The 23,138-nt window shown below is 42.5% G+C and overlaps 2 protein-coding genes across 5 annotated transcripts in view; one reads left to right on the forward strand and one right to left on the reverse strand.

The window, feature by feature from the left end:
• Positions 1-14,704: 14,704 nt before the first annotated feature.
• c1h4orf48 (chromosome 1 C4orf48 homolog) lies at positions 14,705-19,222 on the reverse strand. 4 transcript variants are annotated; one of them, XM_041199126.1, is made up of 4 exons: positions 19,145-19,222; positions 18,336-18,445; positions 16,335-16,423; positions 14,705-15,436 (listed from the first exon to the last, which is right to left on the reverse strand). In XM_041199126.1, exons 2-4 carry the CDS (start codon positions 18,430-18,432, stop codon positions 15,365-15,367), a joined length of 258 nt encoding a protein of 85 aa, XP_041055060.1. In that variant the 5' UTR covers positions 18,433-18,445; positions 19,145-19,222; the 3' UTR covers positions 14,705-15,364. The 4 variants fall into 4 exon arrangements, with proteins under 4 accessions (XP_041055060.1, XP_041055080.1, XP_041055071.1 ...); XM_041199146.1 differs by having other exon boundaries at positions 19,060-19,190; XM_041199137.1 differs by lacking the exon at positions 19,145-19,222 and adding an exon at positions 18,679-18,926.
• Positions 18,924-23,138, forward strand: part of nelfa (negative elongation factor complex member A) — a 57,480-nt gene continuing 53,265 nt past the window's right edge. Inside the window, exon 1 of the mRNA XM_041199113.1 lies at positions 18,924-19,168. Coding sequence (XP_041055047.1) covers positions 18,959-19,168 — 210 coding nt within the window. The 5' untranslated portion in view covers positions 18,924-18,958. The remainder of the gene's footprint in view (positions 19,169-23,138) is intronic.

Here is a 23,138-nt window from a genome sequence, read left to right on the forward strand (position 1 = left end):
GGAACTCATGACCTCTGGATTACTAGTCCTTTGCCATAAGTACTAGACTGCCACACATCCCAGAATGTATAGGATGGAGAAATGGTGTCATCTCTGATTGTGTTCAACCTCTTCCTTAAAAGGCTCCTATTGCTCAGCTATCCAGAGTAGCTGGAACGATGCAGACCAGTGAAGTCCCAGGTTCAAGCTCTTGTCAGTGACAAGCTAGCTGCTTTTAGCCTGGAACAGCAGGTGAGATTTCAGTAATTGACCTCAGCATCATTGGGCTCAGGAGAGAAGAGTTGGGCACAATTCCTGACTCTCTGGGCACCTCCTCTGAGAAGTGCATGCATCGCACTGATGAGCTGGGGATCTAAACTCAAATTGCGATGCTGTCCATGGACGAACAGCCTTATGATCTGCTTAATCACAACTCGCACTGTGAACCCACACCCCAGCAAGGAAGGATCACTTCTTCAAGGCTATGAGAGAAAATCAATAAGGTAGAGGGGAAAATTTTTTTTAAAAAAGGCTTCGGAGTAGATCATCACGATCTCAGATGCAGGAGTTCTGTTATCTTCAAATAAAATAAAAGTATAATTAATAGAATCTTACAGCAGGAGGAGGCCATTAGGCCCACCATACCTATGCCATTCCTTTGCAAGATTTATCCAGTTATGCCCAGACCCCTGTTGTTTCTCTCTGGCCCAGCAATGTTTTTTTTCCAAGTATATATCTAGTTCCCTTCTGTGAAAGTCATTGTTGGATCTGCTTCCACTATCCTTTTAGGCAGTGAGTTCCAGATCATAATTTGCTGCAGAAAAATAGATCTTATCTCCCCACCGATTATTAACCCTCCTGCTAGTGAAGAGTTTTTCTCTATGTACTCTACCAAAACCATTCATAATTTTAAACAGGTCTGAGGAGAATAATCCCAGCTCCTCTAGTCTCACCACATGCCTGAAGTCCATCATTGGCAGTGCCTTTCTAGTAAATCTCCTCTGCATCCTCTGTGAGGTATCGAGGGATATGGAGGAAAGACGGACAAATGAAGTTGAAGTGCAGATCCACCAAGATTGAGCTGAAAGGAGGAACAGGCTTGATCGGCTAAATGTCCTGCTCCTGATCGTATGAATGATAGGAATTACTACCCAGAAACAGAAACCCAGCCTAGCCAGTCCATACTGGTGTTGAAGCAACGCTCCCGATTAGCTGATGAGGTAATACCAATGTGTATTTTTCCCATTTTATATTGCTCTACTTGTGTCAGTCTGGCCTCCACAAGAATGCTGAAACCAATATCAGTAAGGTACAAAGCAGACTTGGGGCTGCATTTTATGTGCCACTGGTGGATGTGTTTTTGGCAGGTGGGCATGTAAAATAGGGTGGGTGCGGGTGCCCATCCCACCCCCTTCCCGCCCACCCCTGAGCTCACCCCATAATATTGGGTGGGCGCTGGGTTAGTCGGGCGCCGAAATCAGCAGCCCACCTGCCACATTTAAATAAATAATCAAGGGTCAATTGGGCTTGTTAACAAGTCAATTGACCCGATAATACTCTGCCCCCATGCCATAAAAAGCTTGGCTTGGGCAGTCGGGTGGGAGTGGCCAGGCTGTTTTTTTTTGGTTAATCTTTTTTAAAGGGTGGGAAGAAAGGAGGGTATTATCTTCAGGGGGTACCCTTTGTGGATCATGGGGCAGCCCCCCTAAGATAGTAACCCCCCTTTCTTCCTACTTGCCTGCTCAATTTAACACACCACCCCTGGTCATCCACTGGCTTCACTGGCTGGGCCAGCATTTATTGCCCATCCCAAGCTGTCCTTGAGAAGGTGGTGGTGAGCTGCCTTCTTGAACCACTGCAGTCTATGTATGTACACCCACAGTGCTGTTAGGAAGGGAGTTGCAGGATTTTGACCCAATGACACTGAAGGAATGGCCATATATTTTCAAGTCAGGCTAGTGAGTGACTTCGAGGGGAACTTCCAGGCGGTGGTGTTCCCATCTATCTGCTGCCCTTGTCCTTCTAGATGGTAGTGGTCATGGGTTTGGAAAGTGCTGTCTCAGGAGCCTTGGTGAATTCCTGCAGTGTATCTTGTAGATGGTACACACACAGCTGCTACTGTGTATCGGTGGTGGAGGGAGTGAATGTTTGTGGATGTGGTGCCAATCAAGCAGGCTGCTTTGTCCTGGATGGTGTCCGGATTCTTGAGTATTATGGGAGCTGCACTCATCCAGGCGAGCGGGGAGTATTCCATCACACTCCTGACTTGTGCCTTGTAGATGGTGAACAGGCTTTGGGGAGTCAGAAGGTGAGTTACTCATCGCGCGATTCCCAGTCTCTGACCTGCTCTTGTAGCCACAGTATTTATATGACTAGTCCAGTTCAGCTTCTGGTCAATGGTAATGCCCAGGATGTTGATAGTGGGGGTTTCAGTGATGGTAATGCCATTGAACATCAAGGGGCAATGATTGGATTCTCTGTATTTTGTTGCTCTCAGAGCTCTTGAACTGCCAATCGCATTGCAGGATGGATTCCAAAGTATTAACAACATAAAAACAGCACACAGCTTAAACGATGCTCCAGCAGTTTTTCTGGATAAATTTAAGGAAAGACTTGCACTTACGAAACACCTTTCACAACCTCCGGATGTCCCAATGTACTTTACAGTTATTTGGAAGTGTAGTCACTGTTGTAATATGGGTATGTGGTAGCCAATTTCTGCACAGCAAGCTTCCCCAAAATCAATGAAATAGTTGACCAGACAATCTATCGTAGTGATGTTGGTCAAGGGGTAAATATTGGTCGGGGACACTGGGGAAAACTCCCCTATTCTTCTTCCAGTAGGGTCATGGGATCTAAGAGGGAAGACAGGCCCTCAGTTTAACATCTCACTCAAAAGAAGGCAACTCCCACAGTGCAGTACCTCCCTCAGTGCTACACTGGAGTGTTAGCCTGGGTTACGAGTTCAAGTCCCCGGGTTGGGGTTTGAGCTCACATACTACTGCCTCGAGAAGCCCGAGTGCTACTAACTGATCAAAACTATTTTTCACTGCATCATTGAATATAATAAGAGGGAAATGATATGGAATAGGCATAAAAATAGCGACAGCACTGCTGCCTGTACTCCTATCCCTGCAATATAGACGGTTGCAAAGAGTTAGAGATGTCTTTGGGGATTAATTTAAAAAGAAAGTGAAACTTTTTAAACTACAGTCAACTTATTTACATAGTTTTCTGTTTTGCAGAGAAAAATTCTTCAAATTTTAGGGGTAGGGAGAAAAGACCCAGCTGATAAGAAAATAGAGCAGAACAGCGAATCAGTTGGTCAAAGTTTCTCAGAAATGCAAGGAGCTACGTCAAAGAATAAGCTAGTGAATATTGGGACTGTCATAATTCCAACATGCTACACTACTCATTAAATCTCCAGGGACTCTTGGCACAGGACAAACACTTGACATTTCTTCTTGAGTTTGGAATGTTAACTGTCATCTAGTAATAGGGCTGCCATTTTTTAAATATTCATTCTCAGAACATGGGTGTCACTGGCAGGTCTGGTGTTTATAGCTCAAGTGGGTGACACTGACAAGGCCCAATTTATTGCCCAACTCTTACTGCCCAATTTATTGCCTTAAGGGCATTAAGAGTCAACCAGTGCGCATTCTGGCACTGGAGCCCCATTAGGCTGGACTGGGTAAAAGGGTACAGTCAAATAATAATAACTCATGAACTACAACTACAATGAATGTTCCTTCATTATTTTCTTGGTACAGTTGCTGGCTAAGCATATTTTTTATTTATTTTGCAAATGTTATAATAAAGAAATAGGACGGTTTTGTTAGATAGTCAATTGTAATTTTTACTACATACCAATTATTTTTTTGCTTGAGACTTGGCTACTAGATAATACTGCACTGTGTAACCAAAATAATTAACTGCTTGTATTTAATTTAGATTATGAAATTAAAGTTTTGAAGAAAAATGCTGCATGTGCTTTACTGATAGATTCTTGGGTCTAGGTCTTGACTGTGTGATTGTGTAAAATGGCTGATTGTGAACTGGCAGCACATTTTACATCTCTCTTAAAACAAGGGAGATTTAAAATGGGTCAGTGATTCACTGTCATCCATTTTACATGATCATGCAGTCAAGATCTATCCTTTAAATCTTTAAATAGTGGTATTTCCAGTAGCTTAAAAGGCACCAACTCCATGAAAAACCATTTGCCAAATTAAGAAAGATTTGTGTGCAGATATCAGGAGAGGAGAGTGTGAGAGGAAGACTCAAGGCAGGCAGTCAGCAGCAGCTAGAGGAGAGTGTTAGAGGAGGACCCTGGGACAGGCAGTCAGCAGCAGCTAGAGAAGAGTGCGAGAGGAGGACCCTGGGACAAGCAGTCAGCAACAGCTAGAGAAGAGTGCAAGGGGCGGACCCTGGGACAGGAAGTCAACAGCACCTAGAGGAGAGTGCGAGAGGAGGACCCTAGGACATGCAGTCAGCAGCACCTAGAGGAAAGTACGAGAGGAGCTATAAAAACAACGCGAGTAGCAGCGAGAGTTTGAGAGCAGAGGTGACTGAGGTCAGTGAGGAGGGAGAAGGTTCTCCTTTCCTTTTCTACCTTTCCTCAGAAAGAAGACTGGTGGCCTTGGTAAGTAGAAGTTGGTGAGTAAATTAGAAGAGTGTAATTTTTTAAACAAGTAGCTATATTTAATGTCATGTAAGGGAAGTAGAGTTAAGACATGGCAGGGCAGCTCAGTCAAGTGCAGTGTGTGTCCTGTAATATGTGTGAATATTCACCGGGCAGTCCAAGAGAAGTCAGCTGTTAGAGCAGGAGTCCCCTGGGGTCTCGCTCACAAGTCACTATTCCATTTTGGAAACTGGTGAGGGCGCTGGTTCTTTAGAGGAGTGCAGTCAGAGCCAAGTTTGTGGCACCACAAGTGGTTCGGCTGTACAAGAGGGGAGGAAGAAGAAAGGAAGAGCTATAGTGATAGGGGATTCATTAGTTAGGGGAACAGACAAGTGTTTCTGTGGCCATACACATGACTCCAGGATGGTATGTTGCCTCGATGGTGCTAGGGTCAAGGATATCAGAGCAGCTGCAGGACATTCTTCTGGGGGACGGTGATCAGCCAGAGGTCATGGGTCCACATTGGTACAATGACTTAGGTAGAAAGGGGGATGTGGTCCTGCAATCAGAATTTAGGGAGCTAGGTATAAAATTAACAAGTAGGACCTCTAATGTAGTAATCTTTGGATTACTCCCAGTGCCATGTGCCAGTGAGTACAGAACTAGGAGGATAAGGCAGATGAATGTGTGGCTGGAAAGATGATGCAGGAGGGAAGGCTTTAGATTCCTGGGACTCTGGGGCTGGCTCTGGGGGAGATGTACAAAGCAGACAGGTTGCACCTGAACAAGACTGGGACTGAGTTCTTTGTGGGGCTTTAAACTAATTCAGCAGGGGTGTGAGAACTAGGAGAGAACATTAGAGAAGAAGGGTGCACAAAATACTGGGAAGGACAGACAGCATTAGTGGAGAGAATAGTAAGTTAATAGGTAATACTAGGGAGAAAGTAACAAAATCTAAATCAGGATTACTATGCATGTATGTGAATGCACAGAATATAGTAAATAAGATTGGGGAGTTACAGGCACAAAATCCATGCGGAAATATGATGTCGTGGCTCAAGGAAGGGCAGGACTGGGTGTTAAATATTCCCAGGTACAAAGTGTTCAGAAGAGATAGGAAAGGAGGAGGGGTGATGGTACTGGTTAATGAGAGCATTGCAGTGCTGGAGAAAGAGGATGTCCCAGAGGGTTCAAGGACAAAATCAATTTGGCTAAAGCTAAGGAACAAAAAGGATGCAATTACATTGCTCGGTGTAGTCTATAGACTGGCAACTAGTGAAAAGGACATAGAAGAACAAATCTGCAGAGAAATTACAGAGAGATGCAAGCTTTATAGTGTAGTTATAATGGGGGACTTTAATTACCCGAATGTAGACTGGGACAGTAGTAGTGTAAAGGGTGGAGAGGGGCAAAAACTCTAGACTGTGTTCAGGAAAATTTTCTACAGTAGTATGTGTCCAATCCAACAAGAAAATACGCACTGTTGGACTTGGTTCTTGGAAATGAGGTGGGCCAAGAAGGTCAAGTGTCAGTGGGGGAACCTTTGGAGACAGTGATCATTGTATTGTACATTTTAGGATGGATGATAGAAAACGATGATTGGCAATCCAGAATAAGAATAATTAACTAGATGAGAGCTGACTTCGATGGGACAAGAATGGAGCTGGGCCAGACAGACTGGAACGAAAGATTGGCGGGAAAAGCTGTAGCTGAACAATGGGATACCTTCAAAAAAGAATTGGTTTGGGCACAGTCAAAGATACATTCCATTGAAAGGGAAAGGCAGGGCAAACAAATCCAGAACTCCATGGATGAAAACGGAGATAGAAATTAAGATAAAGAGGAAAAAGTGTGCTTATGACAAGTGTCAGGTAGAAAATACAATTGAGAACCAAAAGGAATACAGAATGATCAGAGGGGAGGTGAAAAGGCATATTAAAGAAGCAAAGAGGGATTATGAGAAAAGACTGGCAGCCAATATAACGGGGAATCCCAAAGTCTTCTGTAGGCATATGTATAGTAAAAGGGTGGTAAAAGGAGGATTAGGGCAGATTAGGGACCTAAAAGGGAATTTACACATGGATGAAGGGGCCATGGCTGAGGGATTAAATGAATACTTTGCATCTGTCTTTACCAAGGAGGTAGATGCTAACCAGTTCATGGTGACAGACAAGGAAACTCTGTCACTAGAAGGGTTCAAAATTGACAAGGAGGAAGTGTTGAATAGACTATCGTTACTTAAAGTTGACAAAGCACTGGGACTGGACGAGATGCATCCAAGGATATTGAAGGAAATGAGAGTGGAAATTGCAGGGGCACTAGCCATGATTTTTCAGTCTTCCCTAGACTCAGAGGAGGTGCCAGAGGACTGGAGAATTCCAAACATTACACTCTTGTTCAAAAAAGGTTATAAGGATAAGCCCAGCAATTACAGGCCAGTCAGTTTAACTTCAGTGGTGGGCAAGATTCTAGAAACAACTATTCGGGATAGAATTAGTAGTCACATGGAAAAATATGGGTTGATAAGGAAGAGCCAGAATGGATTTCTAAAGGGGAAATCATGTTTAACTAACATTCTGGAGTTTTTTGAAAAGCTAACAGAAAAGGTTGATGTGGGTAATGCTGTTCATGTGGTGTACATGGACTTTCAAAAGGCATTTGATACAGTGCCACACAACAGACTTGTGAGAAAAGTTATTACTCATGGTATAAAAGGGACAGTCGCAACATGGATGCAAAATTGGCTGCAAAATAGGAAGCAGATGGTCAATGGATATTTTTCGGGCTGTAGGAAGGTTTGTAGTGGAGTTCCCCAGGGGTCAGTACTGGGACCCTGTCCTTTTCCTGATATATATTAGTGATCTAGATCTTGGTGTGCAGGGAACAGTTTCAAAGTTTGTGGATGATCCGAAGCTTGGGAGTGTTGTAAACTGTGAGGAGGACAGTGTAGAACTTCAAAAGGACAGAGACAAGTTGGTGGGGTGGGTAGATAGGTGGCAGATGAAGTTCAACGTGGAGAAGTGTGAGGTGACGCATTTTGGTAGGAAGAACATGAACAGACAACATAAAATAAGGGATGAAATTTTGAAAGGGGTGCAGGAGCAGAAAGACCTGGGTGTATATGTGCATAGATCATTGATGGTGGCAGTACAGGTAGAGAGAGCAGTTAATAAAGCATATATTATCATGAGCATAGAGTACAAGGGCAAGGAGTTTATGTTGAATTTATATAAGACCCTCATTAGCCCTCAGCTGGAATATTGTGTACAGTTCTGGGCACCACACTTTAAGAAGGATGTGAACACATTGGAGAGAGTACAGAAGAGGTTTACAAGAATAGTTCCAGGAATGAGAAACATCAGCTATGACGATAGATTGGAGAGGTTGGGACTGCTCTCCTTGGAGAGAAGAAGGCTAAGAGGCAATTTGATAGAGACGTTCAAGATCATGAGGGGGCTGGACAAAGTAGAGAGGAAAAAGCTGTTCCCACTTGTAAAAGGATCAAGGACAAGAGAGCACAGATTTAAAGTAATTTGCAAAAGAAGCAAATGTGAGGTGAGAAAAAACATTTTCACATGACGAGTTCAGGTCTGGAATGCACTACTTAGTTCTGTTGAAGAGTCATGAGGACTCAAAACGTCAACTTTGCTCTTCTCCGCCAATGCTGCCAGACCTGCTGAGTTTTTCCAGGTATTTCTATTTTTGTTTTGGATTTCCAGCATCCACAGTTTTTTGTTTTTATCTCTGTGTTTAACTTTAAGTTGACACATAAATTGAATCACAATATCAACGGAGATTAAATGTAAATATAGAGTTTCAATGCAACTACATTACCTAGATCCAAAACGATGCAATACAAGTGTGGTGTGGTGGAGGCAGGTTCAATCGAGGCATTCAAGAGGACATTAGAAGATTATTTGAATAGAAACAAGGGTACGGGGAAAAGGCAGGGCAATGGCACTAGGTCATAATGCTCATTTGGAGAACTGGTGCAGACACGATGGGCCAAATGGCCTCCTGTGCCATTAAAATTCTGTGATTTTCTGTGATCACATCAACCTAAGGTAAGTCATCCATCTCGAACAGCCCCACATTCTTCCCATTGCATAACTGTCTCTTAAGTGATTACAAGGTTTTCATCACTGCCATTCCAAAAGTTGATCATTTGTTACAAGAATATCCTCTTGAAGTCACTGTATTTTAAAACCATATACTTGTCCTACTCCCAGTTTAATTTATAGTATTTTGTTTTCCATTTTGTCTTAGGACGTGGACAACACTAGCAAGGTTGAATTTGTTGTCATGAGGGCATTAAGTCAACCATATAACATGCGACTGGATTCACATGTAGACCAGATCATGTAGGAGTCACTGGTTGCCTTCCCTGAAAGACTTTTGTCAACCACATCTTTCAAAAATCTATTAATTTCAGTCCTGAAAATTTCAAAAGATCCATTTTGGGAAGCAAGTTCAAGTTCTACTGTGATTTGCTGCTCAAAATGATCTTATGCTCATGCTTAATTTTAGTCCACTTGCACCTTTTAATGTTCTCACCTCTTTATGTTGAAGTAACATAGCTCTTGCGTTTAACATGATAATGATGCACCACACTTCTCCTCTATTCCCAAAAAATATACATTTTAATCGGTTATTAGTCCAGTCTTTGGATTATTACATCAGTGACATAACTATTATGCTTCATATCCCTTACAATGAGACAGTCCTACCATAAAATTTCTTACCCTTCTCCAGTGGGCTGTGTTTAACTTTAACAAAAATAGAAATACCTGGAAAAACTCAGCAGGTCTGGCAGCATCGACGGAGGGAGCAAAGTTGACGTTTCGAGTCCTCATGACCCTTCAACAGAACTAAGTAGAAAGTTAAGTTTCTACTTAGTTCTGCTGAAGGGTCATGAGGACTCAAAACATCAACTTTGCTCTTCTCCGCCGATGCTGCCAGACCTGCTGAGTTTTTCCAGGTATTTCTACTTTTGTTTTGGATTTCCAGCATCCACAGTTTTTTGTTTTTATCTCTGTGTTTAACTTTAAGATGACACATAAATTGAATCACAATATCAACGGAGATTAAATGTAAATATAGAGTTTCAATGCAACTACATTACCTAAATCCAAGACAATGCAATACAAGATAGCTGCACCCATGAGGGAACGGGCTCCCAACCACAAGAAGGTGATAACATGTAATGGCACTTCATCTTTCCCTGAACCTCAAAACTGGAAATTTTGGTTATTTACCCAGTTCCCTTGGTCTGTCTTTTCTCTCATAGTCTAGTCCCGTGTCACTTTATTATGTCTTACTGATTTATCTTCTATTTTCGCTTTGGTGGTGTCCTACATTGTGGGCTTTGGATCTTCACCTCGATTCTCAATTTAAAACAAAAGTAACACAGAGTGAAAAAGAAAAAAATATAGACTGGTATATAAATTGGAGAGCTCTTTCAAAGAACCACCACAACTACATAAGGCCAAATGGCTGCCTCCTGTGATGTAAAATTCTTTGGTTGTATTTGAGGCAGGCAATTATGAAATAAAATTCAATTTTGACTAGCAGTTGTGTGTGAGTGACTTAAGAAGAATAGGAGCATATTGATTAATGTTGGCTCAAAATTCCATTCTAACACCACTTGACATGGAATAATGTCTCAAGTATTTAGATATTCCATTAATGATATGGAGAGCTGTTCTGATGTTGTAATTAGGTATCTAATTTAATCCATTGAAGTCAGTCCACCATCTGAAGGGTGTAATCCAGCAGTGAGTGAGAATGTTGGTGTATGCAAAGTTGGTTTAAGCCATGTGCAATAAAGCTGGAGCCAAGAAGTTACTATTTTGCAAAATCAATGTAAGAGTGCTTAGTAGCCTTGTTACATTCTTTTATGTTATTTTAATAAAAACATAAACCTATTTTGTTAGCATTTCTATTAAAATCCTGAATAATGTCACATGAGTATGTTAAGCATATATAATATAATGTTAACATAATTTCTAGGGTGATGGTTAAAAAATAAGGGTCACAGGGTGATAGCCTGGCCACAGTGCAGGAAAAGACTTATACATTTTTTGATTATTTTCCAGAAAAATTTACAATACGTTTCATAATTTAAATTCACGACTAAGTGGTCGGGGAGGGGAGGTGGGGGGTGGACTACTTGGCTGCAGCTTTCCTGTCAAGCCAACACAGATAGAAAAGAATCACCTCCAGAAGAGATAAAAAAATACAAGTGTTTTTCTTTCCTTTGTTTGCCCAGAGAAAGCTTAGGGCTTCCCTGCTCCAGACTCTCCCAATGAGAGACACCATTCCCCCACTTTAGGAACCCAATCCCCATCACATGTACAAAAACAAAAACAGAATTACCTGGAAAAACTCAGCAGGTCTGGCAGCATCGGCAGAGAAGAAAAGAGTTGACGTTTCGAGTCCTCATGACCCTTCGACAGAACTTGAGTTCGAGTCCAAGACTTTCTTGGACTCGAACTCAAGTTCTGTCGAAGGGTCATGAGGACTCGAAACGTCAACTCTTTTCTTCTCTGCCGATGCTGCCAGACCTGCTGAGTTTTTCCAGGTAATTCTGTTTTTATTTTTGTTTTGGATTTCCAGCATCCGCAGTTTTTTTGTTTTTAACCCCATCACATGTAGCCTACCCGATGCCGGCCTCAAGCCCTCCAATTTTTTCAATATCCTCTTTTGGCATGCACAGGAACTAGCATGATCTACAAATCATGGCTGTTAAAAATTGATCAGGCCTCATTCTGTCCTAGGTATGCAGGAAACTAACGTGGATACTAAAATTAACTTGGCTAGACACCATGAGCAGTTTAAATCCAAGCCTTGATCCTCTTTACGAACTAATTGCTTATCATGGAACCCATGAATTGCATATATAAAGATATGCATCATTTTGGTAAGACCACCTCTCCTTTCCTCCCACCCACGCTTACTTCCCAGCTCAAGGTGACACCCAGCTTTTCTCTCCCTCCTCCAAAGCATTATCCAGGGGCCTGCGTCAGGTAGAATGCCTCAATTGAAAGAAAATTGCCCAGATGACTGTGGGTAAATCAACCTGATGCTAGGACCCAAACAAAACAGAGCAGAAAGAATTTCAAACTTGACCCCAATTCCAAGCTGAGGCAACTGACCTCAATTGAGGTATGGATGGAAATAATATCATCTGACTGACTAACCCTAACTAATCAACATGAAGAGACACAACAGGCTGGGGATAAGTGAGGGGCTAAGATGATAATATGGCAACATTTTAAAGTTATTCAGCTGGAGGACAAATCTATACAAGAACAAGGGTGACGGTAGTGATTGCAACAACTAGCGAGGCATTGCCCTGTTGAGCATCCAGGGTTTGCCCATGTCAGACTGCAGGTCCTGGTTGAATGCCTCCATCCTGAATGCCAGTGCATTTCAGAACTGGAAAGATCTACAATTGATATGCTCTTCTTGGTCTGGCAGCTATAAAATACCATGACAAAGGAGACCATTATATACTGCCTTCACTGATCTCACCAAGGCATTCGACCATATGAGTAGAGGTGATCTATTTAAGCTGGAAAAAATTCGAAGCTGCTCAATGTGATCTCCTCCTTCCATGACATGATGGGTAAGGTCAGCAATGAGGAGGCCATGTTGGAACTCTTTGAGATCTATAGTGGGGTTAAAGAGGATTGTGTTCAGGCACTGACAATCTTTGGCATATTCTTTGCTGCTGTCATATGCCTTCACATCATCTACAGCGGATGTCTATTTACGTACTAGAACTGACAGAAAGCTGATCAATCTTGCTTGCCTGAGCTCCAAGATAAAAGTGTCAAGTCCTCCTCAGAGAGTTGTTCTACACTGACAATTCCACACTAGCAAATGGACAGACTCTTTCATGCCTGTAAGAGTTTGGTTTGACCATCGGCATCAGGAAGACAAATGTCATGATGCAGGATGTTGCCATACCATTTTCATTACGCCTTTGTTCAAAGAAGGTTGTAAGGATAAGCCTAGCAATTTAACTTCAATGGTGGGTAAGCTTCTTGATACAATTGTTTAGATAGAAGTAGTAGTCACATGGAAAAATGTGGGTTGATTAGGAACAGCCAGCATAGATTTCTAAAGGGGCTGGACAGAGTAGATAGGGAGAAACTGTTCCCGATCGCAAAAGGATCAAGAACAAGAGGGCACAGATTTAAAGGGATTTGCAAAAGAAGCAAATGTGATGTGAGAGGGCACTTTTTTACACAGCGAGTGGATTGATTCTGGAATGCACTGCCTGAAGTATGGTGGATGCAGGTTCATTCAAGAGGGCACTGGATTATTTGAATAGAAACAATGTGCAAGGGTACGGGGAAAAGGCAGGAGAATGGCACTAAGTCATAATGATCACTTGGAGAGCTGATGCAAACATGCTGGCCAAATGGCCTCCTGCGCCATAACAATTCTGTGATTGACAATGTGGCTCTGGAGATTGTTGATAGCTTCACGTATCTAAGCTCCACAATCACTAGTTTGTCACTTGATGCTGAAAGCATCACACACATCGTAAAAGCTGCAGCTATTACGTACAAACTGAGTGAGATGTGGAAAAACAGCAACCTGAGAAAACCAAACTGAGTCCATCAAGCCTGCTTCCTCACCACACTCCTCTACAGTAACGAGTGCTCAATAACATATGATAGGCAGAAAAAGCTGAACAGTTTCCATCTTCGCTGTCTCAGACAAATCCTCGGTATCTGTTGGCAGGACGACGTCACCAACTTGGAGATCCTGCAGTGTGTAAATTCCATCAGCATACATTAAGCTGGCTTGGCCACATCTATCAGATGAATGACCTTCTGTATGGTGAACTGGCCACTGGGTCACAACCTCCTGGGCATCCATACCTCTGCTACAAAGACATCTACAAGCGAGATATGAAGATGGCAGACACTGACACTCACAACTGGGAGATAGTTGCTGATAGCCTTGACCTCTGGAGGCTGATTGTTTGGAAGGGCATTGGAAGAGGCAAGCAGGAACAACAAAACTCAGCTGGTCGTGAAGAGGGCCTTGAGGAAACAGGCCACCGAGTCCTGCATCTCTGCAGCCCACTGCCTTCCACTGCAGCAAATGCAGCAGAGGATGCCATGCCCGAATGGGGCTCCTGAGCAACACAAGGCGATGCTGAACACAGAGTTGACCACCATGATGCAAACCATCATCATACAAGGCCTGCCAACGCATTCTCTATAATGCAATTCCAAAATTTCTTTCCTGATTAACCTAGATTCCTCTCCTGAAACAGACTTATTATTAAAAGCAAGAAAATTGCTTGTAATTTCCAAGCACATTATCGCTGTATTTTCCAATTTTGTAAGCAAATTGGCACATCTTTAAAACCATAATCTAAATTATTAATTTATAAACAAAAGGGTGTGTGTAGATGGGCAGATTTTAAACAAGTTTGCCAAGCACCTCTGATTTACACTAACTTGTCATTCCACAAGGTGCTGAAAAGAACACAGAGGAATTTGTGAAGACAAGGAATGACATCCAGAGGCTCAGCTCCTACTGTTATCATATGACCACTTCCAGCAACTTCATGGGCAGAAACTGTCTAGAAGCAGGATGTCAGTCTGCCTTATGATCAGGAAAGAGCAGGTGAGATGGGAGAAGGAAGCAAATATAGAAACTAGGAGCAGGAGTAGCTCATTCTGCCCTTCAAGCCTGCTCTGCCATTCAATATGATCATGACTGATCCTCTATCTCGACGCCATATTCCCGCTTTCTCTCCATACCCCTTAATGCCCCTAATATCCAAATATTTATCAATTTCTTTCTTGAATATATTCAGTGATCTGGCCTCCACAGCCTTCTGTGATAGAGAATTCCACACGTTGACCACCCTCTGAGTGAAGAAATTTTTCCTCATCTCAGTCCTAAATGGCCTGCCCCGTATCCTGAGATTGTGGCCCCTGGTTCTAGATTCCCCAACCAGGGGAAACATCCTCCCTACAAGTGCTCAGAATGACACTAGAAACGGGAATAAAGTAATAACGTGCCACACACAAATCCATTTTGCACTGTAAAAATGCAACAAAATAAACAATTGAGTTTTTTGATGAATAGAATTTTAATTCAATACAGGCAGTTAAAATAGTAACTGTAACTGCATATTCAAATTGTTAAATAAGTTACACTATTAGGATCAACACGTCAATACATATATATCAAATAAATGTTAATAAAATTACTTGTCAACCTTGCACAATACCACATTTTCCACAGCTAAATATTTAAATCTTAGCAAAAGACACAATAAGGTACATTCTACTTGCCAACAATTGAATACAAAGGAGTCACATTGATATAAGGCTAAGGAGCCTTGAAACATCTGTCCTTTTGACAAGTTGGAAAGATGGGGTTGGAGTTGATTTGAAAGTATTGATTGCGGAGGGAGGGAGAAATTGAAGGGATGGTGAAAGAAAAAGGTCTTTAGGAGGCTTTTGAAAACAGGGACACCAGTACCAGGGCAAAGTGGTTTTGGAAAAGGATTCCAAAACACAGTGGCTTCATAAATCAAATAATTTATTTGCCTTTATTTAAAAAAAGGCCTCTGAAATATATTTAACATTTCACTGTAAATAGTTAGCTTTGCATATCACCAGCTAAAACATGTTCTCATCTCAAACGTTTGAAACATATTTCACTTGTGTGTCATATGATTCATGGGAACAGGCTCTGAGCAAAATATCATGGCCCATCTCTGATTCATCAGGCTAACAGGTTGGAAGGCAGGCAGTCACATAATGCTCGCTTTTCCACTCGCAGCAGCAGATCGTCAGTCTGTAAATAGAGATGATATCAATGTGACATGCAACCGCCTTTCAAAATTTTACACAAACAACATGTAAATACTCCTTTCTCTCCAAAAGAATCTATTTATATCTCTATGTTACAATTTGACTGTAATCCGAGCATTTATCCACAGTTTGGATGATATCGATATGTAGTTGTCGCAATTTTTTTTAATATGCATACAAAAACGTTAAATTGGAAGCTTTAAAAAATCTAAGAAATATTTAAATAAATACAGCTTGAATATTTGAAGGAAATTCAGATTACTGCCCCGCATCAGTCAAAAGCATCATGTAATCTTTGATCATAATCTTTTACAAGTTCCAAATCAAAAGGTGAAACATCCCCAAACTATTCTGGAGTGGATTCCTCACACTAGCTAGGAAAACTGATGAAAAAGATGAGAAACCTAGGCTGGTCTCTGTTTGATCATAAACACAATCTAGTTAAGGTGGCTTGGCCTAATGATTATCTATCACTATCTCCAGGACTATAAGCAAAATGCCCTTTTACATGGTCAAAGGGATTCTCTCCTCATCGTTTGCCCAAATTTAGTTAACCTTATTGCAATTGCAACAACATATAAGCTGTTCAGATGATCTAATGGAATTGTGCTGCAATAAAATTATCTATCAATTTGTGTATTGTTCTAATGCAATGCATCAGACATTTTTCAGCACGTCTGAACATTAACACCATGTTTTCTTAAAGTTAATAATTTTACAACAGTACCTCATTTATAATAACCTGTGGCATCTACACTGCTATAGTCTTCAATGAAAGAAAACAAAGAATACATTTTGTATTACTCCCAGCGATAGCTATTTTAATTTGTATTGCTTTGACTTATTTTATCAACTTGTTATAGTGAGCAATGCATACTTACCCGAGTGTTTAGGTTATTTGCAGTCCTTTTCAAGTCCTGTAATGCTCTCTGCATGAATTCAAAAGCATGACAGTCAACACAGGGACGACCTGTGGAAGAAACATTAAAACAGCTAAAATGAAACCCAAACAATATTAACGAAAACACTTTGCCATCAGGTATTTGCAGCAGAATTTGATTACATGTCTTTTCAAATTAGAAAAAAAATACTGTGCCTTGATCTAACAACTTTACAGATTACCCTAGCCAAACTAATATGCATTTATTGCTTTACAAATTAGAATAACCGCAATCATACTGTAAAATTCAACTCAGATTAGGATAGTTCATATTCAAAGTAGACAGGGGTTCAATCTTTATTTTTTCTATTCCCAACTCCAATCTAGGACTATAATCCATGTAAATAAAAACAAATTATTATTGTCTGAGTTGACAGGTTAAGACAATGTAAAGAAATCTAATACAGACAAATAAACTGGCTTGTTTCAACTGATTAAATTGCAACTACTTTATAATCAACCCTTTAGAAAGCATATATGTATGCTCTGAGTAATCCATTTTAATTCAACTCAACGTAGTCTCAAAGGGAGTTAAAGCACAAACATCCTGTGACCAGTTATCTACTGGATAAAACAGTCCGTTTTCATAAATCACTATTTTATAAAATATGGAATACACTTTCATGAATTCAAATCAACTAGCCTTTCTGGGTGCTTAAGATGTTTAAAGTAGCGAGTAGCTGCATTTGATGCCGAGATAAAAACAAAAAACTGCGGATGCTGGAAATCCAAAACAAAAACAGAATTACCTGGAATTTGTTTTACCAGAATTTCCAGGTAATTCTGTTTTTGTTTTGCATTTGATGCCGTCTCATTCAGACCAGTCAGGTTACTCTATACACACAAAAGGACGAATCAAATTAACTAAAATTGCATGAAACAGGCCAGTCCACATCTTCAATAAGAAACACAACTGTGATTGGTCAACAATTACCCCTATTAAGCCAGAAATACATTGATTGAAGGAGAAGAAAAGAATTATTCACCGAAGTGTCCACAAAATACACATAGGAAACAATTAAAAGGGACAGGAAAAGAACAGGATTCATGGAGAAAGAGTGCCATTTATGAAGGGAAAGAGCAGGATTTACAGTTACGAGAACATAATTTACAGGGGGCAATTCATGCAGGTCACAATTACCAGGAGTAGAGCCAGTCCTGATACAGGAACAGCGGACACCAGGTGCCCTGAGAGAAAGGGGAAAGGGGGCAGTAGAGGCTTTTCACAGAACTGTTTTGTTCATTCATTCTCAGGATGTGGCAACACTGGTGGGACCCAACTCTTGTTCATTTGATACAACTGAGTGGCCTGCTAGGACGACAAACTGGGTTTCCTTCCCCGAAGGACATCGGACAACCACATTATTACTTTAACTGCTAATTTTATATTTTAGATATTTGTTTGACTGAATTCAAACTCTCAAACTGCCACTCTGGAATTCTAACTAACCTTTCTAGACTGTTGATCCAGTACTGTACCATAACCACAATAGTATCTACGATTACCAACTATAGGTGGGCATCTTCCTAAAGGTACCACCACACATCCTCCTACCATCGGCTGCCCAACACATGCAGCACACCACCGTCCCATGCCAACTGGAAAGCAAATAAACTCATTAGGTAACTGGAGGATTCTTCATCGTTAGGCAAACAGCCCTCTTACCCCCACCCCCATGCCCTCAATTTTAATAAACAATAGCAAACATCCCGTTCATAGTTAATTTTTTAAAGAAAATGCAATGTTGTTTCGTGCCGTCTAGAGTTTTCCTCTGGCTCTGGTCCAGCAGCGTGCCTGGAGAGGGACCTTCCATTCCGGGAGACTCCAGGGCCAATCCGGGAGGGTTGGCAACCCCTATCATGACAGGATACAAGTGATGGTGTCCCAAAAATATTGACTTGACTCCCGGGATTCTGGGACAAGGGAGGGAGCGGGACTTACTTTCAGCCGGGATCACAGTCCCCGATTCGCTGTTGGCTTCGGCTAACAACCCGACACTGAGCAGGGCGAAGACACAGAGCGAAGGAGCAGCCATCATCGCGCTGGCGAGCCTGTTTGTTAATGGGGGAGGGAAGGGGATAGAAAAATTACCGTTATTTTATTATCAATCAAATGAACTACTGTTTCAAATAAAACGTTTTTTTTTATTTTAAAAACAACTTGTCCTCAAAATAATCTAAGCTACAACCGAAAAAAAAATAAATTTAAAACCACTCCAGCTTCTTCCCTCAACCTCACTTGACGGGCGCTACTGGAGGGGGAGGGTGGCATGAGTATGATTAACCTGGGCTCCAACCAATTGGCGAAGCGGACTGGTCGAGGAGGCGGGCACACTGCTAGATGAATCAAACTTTAACGGACAGACGCTGTCGCAACGAGTTGGGCTTTCGGCTTGGGGGGGTCGGGGGAGAGGAAGGCAGCGGGTTCGAACGGGGCGTGGCCTGTGCCTGAAGGGCGTGGCCTGGACGTGAGGGGGCGTGGCCTGGCTGAGAGGGGGCGTGGTCTGCAGCAAAGGCTTTAGTCGTCCCGGTTAATGCCCGTCCATTCAAATCTCCTTCTTCAAGATGGCGTCCATGAGGGAGAGCGACACAGGCTTGTGGCTGCACAACAAGCTCGGCTCAGCGGATGAGCTCTGGGCGCCTCCCAGCATCGCCTCACTGCTCACTAAGGACGTCGTGGACAACATCCGAGTGTGTTTTCACGGTCTCTCGTCGGCGGTGAAGCTCAAACTGCTGTTGGGGATCCTGCACCTTCCCAAGCGAACAGTAGACGAGGTGAGGCGCCTTTGGTTCTCTCTCACTGTGCGTGTGTCAGAGGCTGGAAGGGAAACCGAGGCGAGCGCGCCAGGAAGTACATGAAACATAGGGGTCAAATCACTAAATATAACCGCCCCTTCTCCATGCTAGACGTGTGTGTGAATGTAGAACCTGATGAATCCAGTCCAAAAAAGTTTTATTATGTTTAATATATAAGTGAAAGGAAAGTTGTCGAAGTAAATGCATGCAGTCTTTGAGGAGGCATTTAACATTAAGCAGTAAAATCAATTTAATTTTTATTGTGATCTTAAGACAGCTATGTCTTAGCGATTCTTTATAGAGGTTCCCAAACTTTATTTGCCAAGATTTTTTTTCATTATTTTTTTACACATTGAACAAGAGGATTTTATTTTCTTTGCTGGCATAGCATAACATTGCTTAAAAACAAAAAACTGCGGATGCTGGAAATCCAAAACAAAAACAGAATTACCTGGAAAAACTCAGCAGGTCTGGCAGCATCGGCGGAGAAGAAAAGAGTTGACCTTTCGAGTCCCCATGACCCGTCCACATAACTGAGCGAATATAAGGAGGGGTGAAATATAAGCTGGTTTAAGGTGTTGGCGGGGCGGGTGGTTGGTGTGGTTGTAGGGACAAGCAAGCAGTGATAGGAGCAAATAATCAAAACATGTCACAGACAAGAACACAGGTGTTGAAGTTAGTGATATTATCTAAACGAATGTGCTAATTAAGAATGGCTGGTAGGGCACTCAAGGTACAGCTCTAGTGGAGGTGGGGTGGAAAGACTAGCGGGGCATAAAAGATTTAAAAATAATGGAAATAGGTGGGAAGAGAAAAATCTATATAAATTATTGGAAAAAACAAAAGGAAGGGAGAAGAAACAGAAAGGGAGTGCGGATGGAGGAGGGAGCTCAAGATCTAAAGTTGTTGAATTCAATATTCAGTCCAGAAGGCTGTACAGTGCCTAGTCGGAAGATGAGGTGCTGTTCCTCCAGTTTGCGTTGGGCTTCACTGGAACAATGCAGCAAGCCAAGGACAGACATGTGGGCAAGAGAGCAGGGTGGAGTGTTAAAATGACAAGCGACAGGGAGGTTTGGGTCATTCTTGCGGACAGACCGCAGGTGTTCTGCAAAGCGGTCGCTCAGTTTACGTTTGGTCTCTCCAATGTAGAGGAGACCGCATTGGGAGCAACGAATCCAGTAGACTCAGTTGGGGGAAATGCAAGTGAAATGCTGCTTCACTTGAAAGGAGTGTTTGGGCCCTTGGACGGTGAGGAGAGAGGAAGTGAAGGGGCAGGTGTTGCATCTTTTGCGTGGGCTCCTCCATCACCCCCTACTCCTCAACCCCCACCTATGGCACCTCCCCATGCCCAGTTCTGTGGAAGGGTCATGGGGACTCGAAACGTCAACTCTTTTCTTCTCCACCGATGCTGCCAGATCTGAGTTTTTCCAGGTAATTCTGTTTTTGTTTTGGATTTCCGGCATCCGCAGTTTTTTGTTTTTTTCTATATGTTCTCTGAAGTTTAGAAGAATGAGAAGGGATCTCTTTGAAACGTGTAAGATTCTTAAGGGACTTCACAGGGTAGATGCTGAAAGGCTGCTTCCCTTGATTGGAGAGTTTAGAACTAGGGTTAATATTCTCAGGATAATGGAATGGCTATTTAGGGCTGAGGTAAGAGGTTTCTTTACTTAGAGGATTGTGAATCTCTGGAGTCTTCCACCCCAGAAGGAGGTGGTTATATTGAGTGTATACAAGGCTTATATCAATGGATTTATGGACACTGAGAAATTTAAAAGATGAGGGGATGGGGGTGGGAAAGTGGAGTTCAGGTAGAAGATCAGCCATGATCTTGTTGAATGATGGAGTATGCTTAAGGGGGTTTGTGGCCTCCCCTTGCTCCTATATCTTGTGTTCTTGTCTCCTACCATATCACAGGATAAAGGAGCAGGAGTAAGCCATTCTGCCCCTCGAGCCTGCTCCGCCATTTAGCTGGATCATGGTTGATCTTCTACCTCAATGCCATTTTCTTGCACTATTCCCATATCCCTTGATATGTTTACTATCTAGAAATTTATCGATCTCTGCCTTGAATGTACTAAAGGACTGAGCCTTCACAGCCCCCTCGGGTAGAGAACTTCAAAGATTCACCACCCTCTGAGTGAAGAAGTTCCCCCTCTTTCAGTTCTACCCATTATTCTGAGACTGTGTCCCCTGGTTCTAGACATCACCCTGGCCAGGGGAAATGTTCTTCCTGCATCTACCCCATTAAGCCCTGTAAGAATTTTGTTTGTTTCAATGAAATCTCCGCTCATTCTTCTAAACTTTTGAGAATACGGGCCCAGTCTCCTCAATCTCTCCTCTATAGGACAATCCCACTATGCCAGAGATCAGCAATTATGCAGTCTTTTGTAAGACATGGCTAGGCCTGTCAGCACTTGCCACTAATGCCATTTCAAACGATGTTGGGGATATAAGACTTGCATCAATTGAATGAAAAGTTCCACTTGATATTTTAGAATGAGACAGCATGGAATGCGCCAACTGCTACTGTAGAGGTAACACTACTTTCTTCTGTTACCTTTGTCTCCCCTTTCCGTTGAAAGCGCACTTGTTTGAAAAGGTCTGTGGTTTATCTATGAGAACAGGATGTTGGGGCAACAAGTGGTGTTTTAGTTTCATGGTTTTTTGATCTTCAGCGAGAACTTTGGCACAAGCACACTGGCCCTGTTATTTTTATGGTCAATGTTGAACAAACAGTGATTGCCAGTCATTATACTTGTAACTGCCAACAGACTTGTAGGCTTTTTAGCAGCAGCTTACGGTCATCAGAGGTCCCAAACAGCATGGTAGCCTCTGTAGAGCACCTCGGACCTATGAAGCAGGCAAATGACAGCCTTTCTCTTCAACCAATCAGATTGAAGGATCCTCAGTGTGATGCAGGCTTTTGTTAATTTATTCATGGAATGTGGGCTTCGTTGGCTGGGCCAGCATTTATCTCCCACCCTAATTGGCCTTGAGAAGGTAGTGGTGAGCTGCCTTCTTGAATCACTGCAGTCCATGTGCTGTAGGTCCACCCACAGTGCTTGTAGGGAGGGAGTTCCAGGATTTTGGCCCAGCGATAATAAAGAAATGGCGATATATTTCCAAGTCAGGATGGTGTGTGGCTTGGAGGGAAACATCCAAGTGATGATGTTCCTGTGCATCTGCTGTCCTTGTCCTTCTAGATGCGGGATGTGGGATTGGGAGGTGCTGCCTAAGGAGCCTTGATGAGTTCCTGTAATGCATGTTGTAGATGGTACAGACTGCTGCCATTGTGCGTCGGTGGTGGAGGGAATGAATGTTTGCAGATGTGGTGTCAATCAAGCAGGCTGCTTTGTCCTGGATGGTATCAAGCTTCTTGAGTGTTGTTGGAGCTGTACTCATTGAGGTAAGTGGAGAGTATTCCATCAGATTCCTGACTTATGCCTTGTAGATGGTGGACAGGCTTTGGAGAGCCAGGAGATGAATCACTCGCCGCAGGATTCCTAGCGTCTGACCTGCTCTTGCAGCAACAGTATTTATATGGCCAGTCCAGTTCAGTTTCTGGTCAATGGTAACCCCACCAGGACGTTGATAGTCAGGGATTCAGCGATGGTAATGCCATTGAATGTCAAGGGGTGATGGTTAGATTCTTGCTTGTTGGAAGTGGTCATTGCCTAGCACTTGTGTGGCGTGAATGTTACTTGCCACTTATCAGCCCAAACCTGGATATTGTCCTGGTCTTGCTGCATTCGGATACGGCCTGCTTCAGTATCTGAGGGGTCGCAAATGATGCCGAACACTGCAATCATCAGCAACCATCCCGACTTCTGATCTTATGATGGATAGAAGGTCATTGATGAAGCAGCTGAAGATGGTTGCCCTGGGACACTATCCTGAGGAACTCCTGAAGTGATGTCCTGGAACTGAGATGATTGACCTCCAACAACCA

The sequence above is a fragment of the Carcharodon carcharias genome, chromosome 1 (genome assembly GCF_017639515.1).
Source record: "Carcharodon carcharias isolate sCarCar2 chromosome 1, sCarCar2.pri, whole genome shotgun sequence".
Classification (NCBI taxonomy): domain Eukaryota; kingdom Metazoa; phylum Chordata; class Chondrichthyes; order Lamniformes; family Lamnidae; genus Carcharodon; species Carcharodon carcharias.

Bases quoted from the DNA above. Each gene is read 5' to 3' on its own strand.
- c1h4orf48 (XM_041199126.1), bottom strand. From the start codon at position 18,432: ATGATGGCTGCTCCTTCGCTCTGTGTCTTCGCCCTGCTCAGTGTCGGG. The intron at 16,424-18,335 runs GTAAGTCCCGCT...TTTCTTCCACAG, and splicing joins GACTGTGATCCCGGCTGAAA to GTCGTCCCTGTGTTGACTGT. The intron at 15,437-16,334 runs GTAAGTATGCAT...CTCTATTTACAG, and splicing joins CAAATAACCTAAACACTCGG to ACTGACGATCTGCTGCTGCG.